The 13166-nt window shown below is 44.8% G+C and overlaps 1 protein-coding gene across 1 annotated transcript; it reads right to left on the bottom strand.

Moving 5' to 3' along the window:
- Positions 1 to 2873: 2873 nt before the first annotated feature.
- gdf5 (growth differentiation factor 5) lies at positions 2874 to 9361 on the bottom strand. The gene is made up of 2 exons (XM_076096163.1): positions 8479 to 9361; positions 2874 to 3859 (listed from the first exon to the last, which is right to left on the bottom strand). The coding sequence occupies exons 1-2, from the start codon at positions 9359 to 9361 to the stop codon at positions 2874 to 2876; spliced, it is 1869 nt and encodes a 622-aa protein (XP_075952278.1).
- Between the last annotated feature and the right edge of the window lie 3805 nt (positions 9362 to 13166).

Here is a 13166-nt window from a genome sequence, read left to right on the forward strand (position 1 = left end):
GCTTTAAACAAACATATTTATCATTTGATTCAAAGCCAACATAAACAAAGTATAAATCTGAAGTTTTACATCTCTAGAAGGGATAAAGTATCATAAATTATCATTTAAAAAACAATGTTTTTATTATCTGTTAATAGCTGCTGCACGACACATCACCTCCTGGTTGCAACGAGTGTTTTCCAAACTCAGCTTGTGAAGACAAATGAGTAGCTCTGGGATTAAAACACAACCTGAACAGTGCTGGTTTTCCCAAGATCCCGTCTGTCGTTATATATCTAATCAGAAACTTCCTCAAAGGCTCTGCACGTTGACATTTTATAATCCAAGATTCCTGGTTTGGAGCTAGCAGCTGCATTCTTTAAAGTTGTTTAAGTCCAGTCCGCTCAGCCTCTCTCCACCTTCGCCTTGTCAGTTCAGGTTTAGAGCGGGGGGGGGGGGGGGGGGTGTAATACCACTGGCATGCCTTCGCTTTGATTAAAGGAAATGCTTACATCACTCCATCTCCAGGAGGAACAAGCCATTCGCTCGGTGCAGATGGCTCCGTCCAATGGTTGGGGAGCTTTACAAGGGGCAGGCAGACAGGTGACTCTCTGAAACACAGACAGAGAAGTGCTGCTGCCTTCTTCTGTGTTACAAAGCAACAATAAAGCTGTATTTGTCTGTACGGCTTTATAGATTGTCAGGTTTTTTATATAAAACCCTGAGTTTATGATAAAAGGTTGGGACAAGAGTTCTTAGCACGATTAGCCCTTTCTGATTAGCCCAATCAGAAAGATTGTGTTTTGGCAGTTTGCTGCACCTTTTTTCTCTAATTGCTGCTAGGCAACCACTGTATAATTGCTAACGTTAGCTTAACACCATGAACTGTTCGCTAACTACGCTATCGGAATTAAATTAAATCGATTTACATAATCACCTTTCACTCAAGTACCGCACTAATTTGCCCCCTGCTGTTTTCTGTTCAGATCGTGGTAACCACGGTTGGTAAAGTCACGTAGCTCCAGGTATCAAGTCACCACAGTGAGAGTAAAAACGGTAATCACGTCGGGTGCTTTTCCCCCTCTGAGATTCATTATTTTCAACTTGAGTCGTTCAGGAGCACTCCTGCAAAAACGTGAGGTGCATGGAGTGGAAAACGTGAGCATACAAAACGCTTCACTCTCATTGAAACATTTGTAAAAAGCCGCTCTAGGCTACTAAAACGTCAGATCAGGGCCTCAACCTGCAGGTCAGGGTTCACAAACAGGACGTGAGGTTGTGTCTGATGGGACTTCAGGAGTCTGTTGGTGTGTTTTAAATGGACTGTGTTCAGGGAAAAAGGGTCCTGACTCTTAAGAGTTGGTGTCTCTACCTTGGAATGACACTGTGTACATCAGTTTAATTAATTATATCTACAGTGTAGTTCTGAAAGAGAGCTGCAATGGCTGAACTGAGACACCGTCCCTTTTGAATTCAGCTTCATGGATGTGCACAATCTAAAGACATCACCTTTTTTTAGGTTTGTTCAAATAATGTTGAAACATTCATGCTGTCATTGCTGTTTACAACCTCAAACTATGAGCACTTGCCTGGTGCAGGTTTACTTCTGTAGAGATTCTTGTGGTTGCTTAGAGTTCAAGGCGCAGCAGGAAATACCTGATGCTGACCTGTTTTACTGGTACTGACGTTGCTGATGGTGACAAAATGTGATTAAAAAATATGTTGAAAAAGGAATAAACTGGAAAACAAATACATCCATATTAATTGCACACAGATTTTAGACCTGTCGTGTCCTGTCTCCATCTTATTTCTCTTTCCCCTTTTGGTTTAATTTCTATTAGAGCTCCTGACTGGCTCCCGGGCATGTCACACAGACAGTTGCGTATCTAATAAACAGGACAACTGACCGAAGAAGCAACCACTTCTTCTGACTGATGAAAGAACAAGTTAATCTACGTGCCTAATAACAAGCTTGATATGATTATGCATAAGAATTGAGACCAAAAACCAACTTCTTGGAACTGTCCACCAAACTCGCAGCGTTTTAAAACACGACCTCAAAAACACTTCAAACCAAACCAAACAGACACTCTCGGGTTAAATTGTGATTTGGCTTCTGAGAGTCTTGTGAATTCCGTTGATAGTTTAGTCTACAGAGTCTGGGGGGCAGAGGTTCGGCTGATAGGAGTTTGGAGCTCAGACAATTAGACATTTTTTATTGAAGAGTAGTTTATGCAACTTTCCCACATTTGGAACAGGTCAAATTTGCACTTCATCACTGGCCTGTATTTATACATCAGAAATTCTTCGCATGCTTCATAAAAAAGTCTCGGATAAGACTCACAAATGACTCTTCATTGATGCATCTGAATGGACAAAGGCACAATGGCAGATAAGTGCTGGAAAAAGGGCATTTTTGAGTATAATTCTCTAATGTTTCAATAGCATTTCTGTTACACACAAACTCTTTACACCAATCAGAACACAGATACAAATCTGAAGAGAGCAAACAAAAGCAGTTACAATCTGTTTTAGTCTAATATGAGATCAGAACTTTAGTCCAAAAGTGTCTTTGGTTGTTCTTTGGCTCCTCTCGGCTGCATCTTCCTCACCGCCATCAACATCATACTTAAGTTTTAGAGAGTGGCTGTTATAGAGCATCCCCCCCACTAGTTCATCGTTCTCTGTTTAGTCTTTAGACAGCGTCTAGCAGTCTTTTGGTATGCAGTCTGATTGTCCACTTGAGTGTGAAGAGTAATGTCTGTTGCATAGCAGTGAGCTCGGTCACAATCAGCTGAAACGAGCCGTTTTGATCAAACATGTGTATCTCCCCTCAAAGTGGAGGGCAGGACATGTCTTTCTTTCTGTCTCGCTCTTTGTCCCACCTTCCTTTGCTACCTGCAGCCACACGTCTCCACCACCATGTCCTCATACTGCTTGTAGACGACGTTATTGGCCGAGTCGATGTAGAGTATGCTGATTGGGCTGAGTCGAGTCGGGACGCAGCAGGTGGGCGGCGTCGACTCCGGGTCCATTGAGTTCATCAGGGTCTGTATGATGGCGTGGTTGGTCGGCTCCAGGTGCGATCGGATGGGGAAGTCGCAGACGCCGTCGCAGTGAAAGGCCTCGTACTCCAGCGGCGCGATGATCCAGTCGTCCCAGCCCATCTCTTTGAAGTTCACATGGAGTCTTCTCCGGTGACACCGCGGCCTCGTCTGCATCTTCACGACCTGGTGTTGGGGGAGGGTCTGTAGCGGCGGCGGCGGCTGCTGCAGAGGTTTTTTAGCCGCCCTCGAAGCAGGAGCACGGCGCATTCGGCGCTGGGTGAACAGGTATTCGTAGACGGTTTTGTTGTCATGGCCTGACCGCGCTTTGATCTCGTTATAGAAAAGGTCGCGCTTCTTGCTTTTGCCAAACGCCAGGAAGAATGCCTTTTCCTTGTTGGTCCTGCCGGGTCGGGCGAACCCCAGAGCGCGCAGGTCCACGGGGCGACCGCCTCTGTGCTCCAGGGCCTCGAGGTCAAAGCACAGCTGCTGGGAGTGCTGGTTCTGCTGGTTTTTGAAGCCCTTGAAGATTTTCCATATGTCAAACACTTCCCATTTGCTGCCGAAACCGCCTCCTCCGCCGAGCAGATCCTCCGTGGTCTTCGTCTGGAGCAGAACAGCCAATTGTTTACCTGAAGCGCAGGTGTACAGCTTCAGGCACGGGGACGAGATTCCTCCACCGCCTCCGTCAGCGGCTGTGGATCCCATTGAGGCCCTGCGGGGGTCAGACAGGCGCTTCCTCAGGATGCGTAGCTCGGCCCCCAGGAGCCCGTCTCGTTCCAGAGAGCTGACGTTGAAGTGATACCTCTGCCGTCTGAGCTGTGGCCCACGCTCGTCTGTGAGGGAGGACAAAGACACAGACATAAGAGTTCCAACTGACGGACAGGCAACCACACACACACACACGGAAGTGGACGATTTACATGAACACACATAAAGGGTGAAGGTGCAAACAGATGTAAATACACACATGCGCATATAGCTGCAAAGACATACACATACAAAGACTGCAAAGATTAGCCAACTGATCGATCAGTCAATCAACAGAAAATGTATCTGCAACTTTTTATTCCTTCTCAAGCTAAACTTTTTCGAAACATTTACTGGTTCTGATCCTCCGATGAGGATGATTTCATGCTTTCCTTTGTCATACATGATGAATATCTTTTGGTTTTGGACGTTTGAAAACTTCACCTTGGGCTGTGGTGAATGTGGTCGTTGGTTGTAGCTCTAATGCACACACACACACGCACACGCACACACACACACACACACCTCGAGCAAAAAAACACAGTCAAAGGCAAGAATAACAGAAAATATTTACACACTTCCTTACAGCATGCTAATAGTCCTCTTCTGTAGGTAGACGCTTACACACACACACATATGCAAACACATATGCACAAAAACATCAGCAGGAATGAACTGAATGGTGTGTAATGTTTTCATTGGTTGTCGGTGAGGGAAGCCAGTGAACTTCCATGTCTAAATGGAATCCAGCAATGAAATCCACTCACACACACGCGCACACACACACACACACACACACACACACACACACACACACACACACAGCAGCAGATCTTCCCACTCTGCTCGCTTCTTCTCACGTTATCCTCCTCTCCTTCCCATCCAGGACTTAAGCATGCATTGAAAAGTACATTAGAACCAGACAGGGAGACCACATTGGACTGTAAACAGGCCTGTTATTATGGACCTGCAGCTATTTAACTGCCGATAGACAGTTAACCAGCATCTGCTGTAGAGGAAACAAACCATCGACAACACACACACATACACACACATCCTGGCACTTCTCTGTGGAAGATCTGATTAAAGCTCAAACTGAGAGTCACGTAGTTTAAAAACAAAGGGTGGAAGTGGAAGTTCAGATGAACTGTTCAGGGTTCGTTTTAAAGTCAAACTGGAATTATTAAGTGATCAGTATGTGCACTCAATTACCAGTTTATTATCTAATACAACAGTCCCACAATGAATCCTACATTCATGAGGAATTTGTAATTTCTTCCTTTTGCTGAAGCTTTTCCTGAAAGCTGCATGCAAATGAGGTTCAATCCGAGCTACAGTAGTTAAAGGAGAAGCCTTTGAGTGGAAATGTCTCAAAACTACGTTAATTGTGCACTCGGCACAAGACTAGAAGTAACTAGCATCTAACTTTTTCTTTCTTATTTTGAGAAAGAGCAAGTGTCAAGAGATGGAGAGAAAACGAGCGTATTATGTGAGGAAGTACTCTGAGTGTTATTTCTTGCTGACTGAATTGAGTTTTGGTAACTTGTTCAGGAGACGAGTTTAGATTGAGACTTACCTTCCTCACTGTGGAGGTCGCGCTCGTTTATTTGCAGAAGGTAGTGAACGAGAAGGCTCATAAACCTGAACGAGGGACCTCGGGTATAGGCGGCGCTGTGCTAGTGGCCCCTCTATCGGAAAGCATCAGTGACTTCAACTGAATGCAAGAAGCAACAGGGAGCCAGTGGAGGGCAATCGACAGTTGAGTGACGAGCTGTTTTTGGTTGATGCCGCATTTTAAACTATTTACAGAAGTTCCTCCATTTGCTCCATCACCTCAATTCCTCTGTCATTGTTGTTGTATAGGTCTATGTTCATATATATATATATATATACTTTTGGATATATATTTGTATTGTACATAGTCTTTAAATGTTTATACTTACATCCGTTCTACTTTTTTTGTTGTCCTTGTTTTATTTTTATATTTTTTCTTGTTTATTTCTAAACTTGTGTTTGTACGTTGAGAGCAAAGTGAAAACCGGAGTCACATTCCTCGTATGCGTGGCCAATAGAGCTGATTCTCAAGTTGTGCATGCTGGCAGCGCTGACAGAAGGACGTTCCAGTAGTGAAGGTGAGAGTTTTGTGTTGTCTGTCGTTAACAAGGCTAATGTGTGTGTTTAGATATCGGGGTTGACGGTGCTGCATTTGGCTCATGTGTTTGACCGGAGGTTGCCTCCTGGTCCGGACAGATAGAGCTGGGTATCATCAGCGTAGCAGTGAGTGGATAATCACGCCGCAGCAGGTGGTGTACATTGAGAAGAGTAGGGGACCAGGCACAGGTCCTTGTGGTACCCCAGTGGAAAGAAAGTGACGCTTGGACTGTTCTGCTTGCCGAACTGCTTTGAATGACCGCTCAGTGATGTAGGACTCAAACGTCCCTTCTTGCTTGATGCCCCCTCAGTCGGTGGACAGGCATTGCAGCTGGTTGGTTCTGTTAACTGGCAACTTTCACCGTGTTTGTAAAGAAGGATGCAAAGTCATGAGCTGCGAGAGGTGGTGGCTGGCGGAGGTGGTGGGAAATAATTCCGCAGCAGAGCCGGTCTCTTTATAGTAGAACTTCAGTTTTTGCAGCAGTTGAACTGGACAACGTGTCCTCATACGACGGTTCGTATGATATCTTACAAAAAAGTTAATCCTCATTTTTGGTGCGTTTTCATACAGAAGTCCAGCAGCTTGTGTGACTTTCTGCTCGTTACGTGCAGACAGTGTTTTCGATTTAAACCTCGGCTTCACAGGAAACAGGTGACGTTGAGGTGTTTCTGTTATTCAGCCCACTCTCATTGATACGTGAACAAAATAATTTAAAATAGTTTTTCTTCCTGTACGTTTCTTCCGTCCTCCCTTATTCATTTTGTCTCTGCTTTCTTTCCTTCTTCAACTGATCTGAAAGCATGAAAACCATCCGAGAAACATGTGACGAAATATAGGAGAGGTAGAAAGGCAAAGAAAGAAACGGAGAAGTGTGAACAAGTGAGGGGGAAGAGATGTGTCAGGCCATCAGTTACACCTTTGCTCACCCCCTCACCATGCGGAGGAGGTCACCGGCCATTTGCTGAGGACACACTACACAAATAAAGCCCAAATTAAAAGTACATTAAGTGCTTGAAATGTAAACCTTAACTGGGCTAGAAATATTAAACTCTGGTCATTTAAACATTGTTTTAAACAGTTTTACACCGTAAAGGCAACATGACACAGGGGGGCCACCCTACTTGTGGCTGCGAGGAGTGTTTATTTACCCTCCTGAGGCCGTAGATCACTGACAGCAGCAGTGCTGCCAGTGAATGACCAGATGGCTAGAAACACACAGAAACCATAACGCAACTGCACACGCACAGAAATATGTAAGTATAAATAAATACACATGTACATGTATGTTCAGGGGACCCTGGGCCCATTCCATAATATGACATATTCCTGACTGGATAAGAAGCATGCAGAATTAAAGTTCAGGTGAAGAATTGAGTCAAGAACTCAGCAAATCTTCATTAAATTTGGAAAATTGCTCGACAAGTTTGATGAAGCCGTGGAACGCAGCTTCTTAGCTTAGCATAAAGACTGGAAACGGAGGGAAACAGCTAGCCTGAGATCACACAATCCACCTAACAGCCCCTCAGCTCACCAACACATTACACATCCACTGTTTAGTATAGAAGAGGTGAAAACATTAAGTCTAATCATGAACATAACCAAAAACTGATGTTTGTACACTTTGGTTTGTCATGAACAAAGAAACGTAAAGTTCACTAATTGATACGTTATAAGTGTTATTGGTGGGTTCTGTTGCCTTTGAACAGAGCAAGGCTAGCTGTTTCCCCTTGTTTCCAGTCATTATGCTAAGCTAAGCTAACTGGCTCCAGCTACATACTGAGCCTACAGATTGGTATCAATGACATCTAGCTGCTCGATGGCTCACTCAGCTCGCAGCAGCTTTGAAGTCAGTTCCAGCGCAGTTATGAGTAACAGAGTCGTCTCTTTTCCCATCGTTCCTTTCTCGACTCCACTTCCAGATGCTCCAACTCTCTCATGGACTCTCCAACACAGACATGTCCACAACTCAGACAATTTACAGCCCTGCTTCCTGCGCCGGCCTCCTCTAGTAACCTCCAGACGGGCGTTTGACCTCCAGTCTCCTCTCCACACAGCAGATACCAAACACCCAGAACCCTCCTCCTCCTTCACAACCTTCATCATGTTTCTAACCCCAGGAACAATAATCATGAGGTGATGTACGGCTTCACGGTTGCTTTTTAAGCCCTCAGATCATCACATGTTAATGTAAAGTAAGACTGGAGCATGAAGGAAGCGCTTTCACCTCCAATATTCCAGATGAGAGACATTTAAAGATAATATATGAGAAGTACAGAGAGAGTTTTCCTCATGTAAACAAAGAGAATAAATATGTATCACAATGTGTAACATTCAATCAGTTCCTTGCAGGAATACAATTTGTGTTCAGCTAAAGTTGTAAGAAACATTTGTTCTATGTGGAATGTAAAGTGATTTTAGAGCCACAAGTTGCTCAATAAAGAGGAATAACCCGACAACATGTTGAATGGAACTATCTTATGTGACAACATGTGTGATTTAACAGCTCCAGAACCTGCTGTCAGAACACACGAGGAGGAGCGGTGGTGTGGTTACCTTGTCCTTTATCCACGAAGCTGGTGATGGTGTTGGCCAGACCAGCTTCGTGCAGAGCGCTGCTGTTCAGGTCCCCGGTGGACAGAGACCAGTAAAGCGACAGCATGTAGTCGTGAGGAATGACCAGCGGCTGTCTCTGATGCGCTTCCCGGTCGCTCAGTTTGTGGGCCTTGCTGCTGACTCCCCGCTGCGCCAGCGGACCCGCGTTCTGCTGCTGCGGCTGCTGCTGCTGCTTTTGCGCACGGGTGGCTCTCTGGGGCGGTCCCGTGCGCACTGGAGCAGCTGCACTCGCTCTGGAAGCAACTTTCCCCAGTTTTTTCCCCTGTGAGCCAACACCTCCACCCCCAGCAGCCGCAGTCCCGACTCCCTTCCCTGCTGCATGTGCGCTAAAAGCCGCGGGAGCGTGCGCTTTAATTTGAGCGTCCCCGCCGGGCAGCCAGGAGCGCACGGCCTCTTTGCGCCCTAAGATGACTGGTCGGTCCCGCTGTTGCTGCTGCAGCTGTGCCCGGTTCGCCGGCACGGAAGACGCAGTAAGTTTGCTTTTAATAACAGTCGTCTCGTCCTTGATTAACGGAGGCTCTGCGCGGATCCGCGTAATCCTCGCTGGACTCACCGGTGACGGTTTCCACGTCCCAGAAGCGGTCACCGGTTGCCTGCTCGCGGCTGCTGGTGATGAGCCACCGATTCCTCTGCCGGTTCTTCCGTGGGCTTGCTCTCCTTCCCCGCCGCCTGCCGCGCGCTCCGCTGCCTCTCCAAGCCGGTGGTGCTGGTGGTGATGGTGGTGCTCGGTCGGTCTGGTCCGGCTGAGCGAACCGAGGACGGGATGCAGGTAAATAAGAGTCCAGCAGCTCAGCAGAAGAGAGAGACGCTTCACAGCTTTCATCCTAAAGCCCTTTTGCCTCTTGCCAGGCCGACATCGTAATAAAGCGCAGAATTAACTGACCTGTGTGGTTCAAAGAAGAAGTCCTGTTCGGTCCGAGTCTTTCATCCTCTGAGTGTTCTCTGCGCTCTGCCAGAGGTGAAATGAATAAAAAGCGCTTCTCCCGTCTGCACACTGCTGCAGACATATGCGAGGTTGTAAAAGCAAAGATGTGGACTATAACTGGGTTTTATAAGTTGAAGAAACAAATCCTGCAAACCCTTATCCCCCCATCCGTCATATGTAAGAAGCATAGTGCTGCAGAGATCCTGTCTGTGCGCGAAGAGCAGAAATCCAAGAGAAGTCTGAGGAGAAGCGGACTCGCGTTAAACACTCCGCGACTCTGCTGGATGTCTTGTAAGAAACTTCTTTAAATCACACTTTTTTTTTCCAAGAGAGGCAAGAATGGCGTAATGCCGCTGCCCCCCCCCCCCCCTTTCCCTTCAAAGTTTGAACTCCGTCCAGTGAAAATATTTCGCTCACACACCAACCTGCAGGTGCGCGAAAAACCCTCCAACAAACCTGAGCGCAGGAATTGGAAACGGAATTCCAGAAAGCTGTTTTAATTAGCGCGTGATGTCATTCTGTCCAAACTCATTTAACAGCAATATTTCTCCTCAAATCTTCCTCCCCTCTTTCCACCGATGACTCACTCGAGCTGTAACACAACATGGCACAAACCAATACCCCCCCCCCCCCCCCCCCCCCCCCATCATCATCATCATCATCATCATCATCTAGAAAAAGAGAAAAGAAAAACTTTGCATTATGTCATTTGAAGTGAGCAGCTTTTCTAGGCTTCCACTTTGTCCAAACAAAAGGGTGAGAGAGGTGTCAGGTGATGTCAGGGTAGCTCACTATCACACACACACACACACACACACACACACACACACACACACACACACACACTCATTCAGATCCTTTACTTAATACTCCGTTTCCAGTTCAGGTCCTGCACTGGAACAGTTACATGTACTTTAGATGAGATTGAGGTTGTAGTGAGCATTTAGGACACGTCTTCTTTATTTTGTCTAGAAATTTGGGGTTTTGATGATGTGGATTTTATAAGCAGTGTTTTTATATTTAGTATATTGAACTTGGCTACTAAAAAAACATTGTGTCAGTAAAGTCAGGAATACAATGGGTTTTTATGTTTCACGTCACTGTCAAACTAAAACATGGTTAAATCTACTTTAACTCTCACATCACTATTCCTTACTGATTGTTAATAATCCGTGTATCGTTTGCTGTTTTAAATCTCGAATGCACACCATTTTAGCTTGCAATTAATTTGATTAAACTAAATATTGTTCCGTCTAATGGGTGAAATATTTTGATTTGGGTAAATAGCAAAATTATAATACGAAAACACAAACTCTGGCTCATAACCCATCGATACTGGGTTAAGTTAGTGTTGATGCCAAACTCAGTCAGTCTCTATTTTTAGGCCAATGATTAAAACAATAAATGATTTAGTGTTTCTCTACCAGAACATCTTTCTAATTGAACCGTTAAGTTATTTCAAACCCCAGAAGAAATGTTGTCATTACATCTCTACAAACCACCAGATTCACTCAATGTCGACATTTCTGAACCAAAGTTTCATAAATGTGTTTAATATCGGCCTCGTATCACACTTGCAGAAACCGCACAATGACACGAGGTTAACGTTGTGAAGTGATCGGTCAAGAAAACAGAACTACTTTATTAAAGAGAGAACAAAGATAACAGCTTTTGTTAAAATAATAACGTAACTAGCGTAAATAAACAACCGCTCTCAGCGACTTTCTTGCTCGTTATACTCGTTATACCTCATAGCTCTACATAACGGGTGCTACATATATCTAGTATCGTATAAATACAACACTACTCGATTAACCGAATGCAAAAACGTCCACATTCAACGTGTCCGTGGTTTGCAGAAATGCACAATAACAACATTAGTTCCTGACGACTGCGGCTGGTTGATCCATAAAATCCTCAACTCAACGATGAACACATCTATAGATTGTTACTAGTTTAAAATATTATATTATTCCTGACAGATTATATCTAACTCACTACTATTTATGTAAAATCGTAATTGATCGAGTTAAATAATTGTAGTGTAGTAGATGAATAAAGTATCCTCACGTTAAGTTCCTAAAATTGTACGTAAGTTAGAATTTTGAGGAAATGTACTCGTTAAGTTTAGGGAACTTTTGTTGCCATGGTCACAGTGATAATGACTTGGTGATTGTACAAACAGCAGTACAAATTCAAATTAATTTAATTTTTTGTAGAATCATCCGTCCAGCTCGACCTTATAGTCATAATGCATACGGCCACTAGAGGGCGCTGTCACTTGAACGTAAACAAGTGTTTTCTGTCGTCTGAGTGAAGAACGGATGCTGTCGTTTATCTCAACCTTCTGCTCAGCCGTTACAGAATGAATGACAGAAAATGGAGGGAGGGGTCACAGAGTCGACCCCGTGGAAACACGTTTACACTTTTTTCTTGCTTTGGCCGGAGGACAGTGGGGCCTTGGTTTTGATTCTAAAACTCTTTGCCAGTTTAATTTATGATGCCACAAGGAGCGCCAGCTCGGTGTCATACATTGAGTTTAGACCACGCTCTTAATTAGCAGAAAGCCAGAAAGCTCGGATTCAAATTTGTAGATTTTTGGCAGTGGAGGAGGGTCTCTGGAGGTTTGAAACAAGAGCTGGTGTTCTGGAGTGTTTCTCGTTCCCTCTCTGTCTCTCTCAAGTCTCTCTCCTCTTCTCTCAATCTGTGTCTTTCACCGCTCAGCTGCGTGTGAGGGCGTGATGGATGACCGGGAGTGATTGGATAATACGAGGCTGTCATGGATCACGTAAAATCAACCCGATGCAGTCGATTCAACTAAACAGCGAACGGATGTGAGTAACGGCGACTGGCCTATAGCTGCAGCACAGAGGAGGCTCAGTAGCAGCTTTATGTTTGCTTTAATTGTAAAAAATCCCCCCCCCCCCCCCCCAGCCTGATACATCTCTGCTGCATTAACAGAGTACACTGTTGTTTTTCTCTCAGCCATTTCAAATTCTAGTTGTAATTTCAGACAGAACCGTGCCAGACTGACTTTATAAGATGATTGTGTCTATAAGACATATTAGCAACGACCAAGTCAAAGCATCACCTGTCTTTTACTTTCATATCAGTTTCAGCTCTGTGACGCTGTGTCGCTCTTTGCACAGCAGAAACAAACAAACTCTTTACTCTTTGACAGCTCGAGAGACAATTTAGCTATTTTGAGTGACTTAAAGGCCTGAATGTGATGCTGAGGAGGCCGTGTTGTTACCTGAACCAAAGGAGACACATCTTGTGGTGGCTACGTGCATAGGTAGGTAGGTAGGTACGCCCACAAACTGTATTCAAGAGGTGGACGTAGTGATCGACAATATAAAGGGATCCAATGCTCCACAATATTCAAGGCTTCCTAACGATGTTTCACAAGGATTTTAATAAATTGTATTTTAACAATTTTACTGGTTTACATAAAACACTCGGTTTGTACATGATCATAACTGTTACAACAGCCTGCTGCACTCTATCAGTCTACATATCCAGCAATGAGTCAGTGCTTTGGACTGAGACACACCTCAGTGTTACATGTGAACCATCAACATTCATCAGAGGAGGTGTGACAAAGCTCCTCCCCTCACCTGACTCACCTGAGACAAACCAGGAAACAGTTTGTCTTCCTCTCTCACTAAAGAGACACACAGACTGAAAACAGACGATCAGATTC

This window comes from Anarhichas minor, unplaced genomic scaffold, assembly GCF_050575085.1.
Source record: "Anarhichas minor isolate MPS153535 unplaced genomic scaffold, ASM5057508v1 ptg000021l, whole genome shotgun sequence".
Lineage (NCBI taxonomy): Eukaryota > Metazoa > Chordata > Actinopteri > Perciformes > Anarhichadidae > Anarhichas > Anarhichas minor.

Bases quoted from the DNA above. Each gene is read 5' to 3' on its own strand.
- gdf5 (XM_076096163.1), bottom strand. From the start codon at position 9,361: ATGAAAGCTGTGAAGCGTCTCTCTCTTCTGCTGAGCTGCTGGACTCTT. The intron at 3,860-8,478 runs GTAACCACACCA...CCTCCCTCACAG, and splicing joins CTTCGTGGATAAAGGACAAG to ACGAGCGTGGGCCACAGCTC.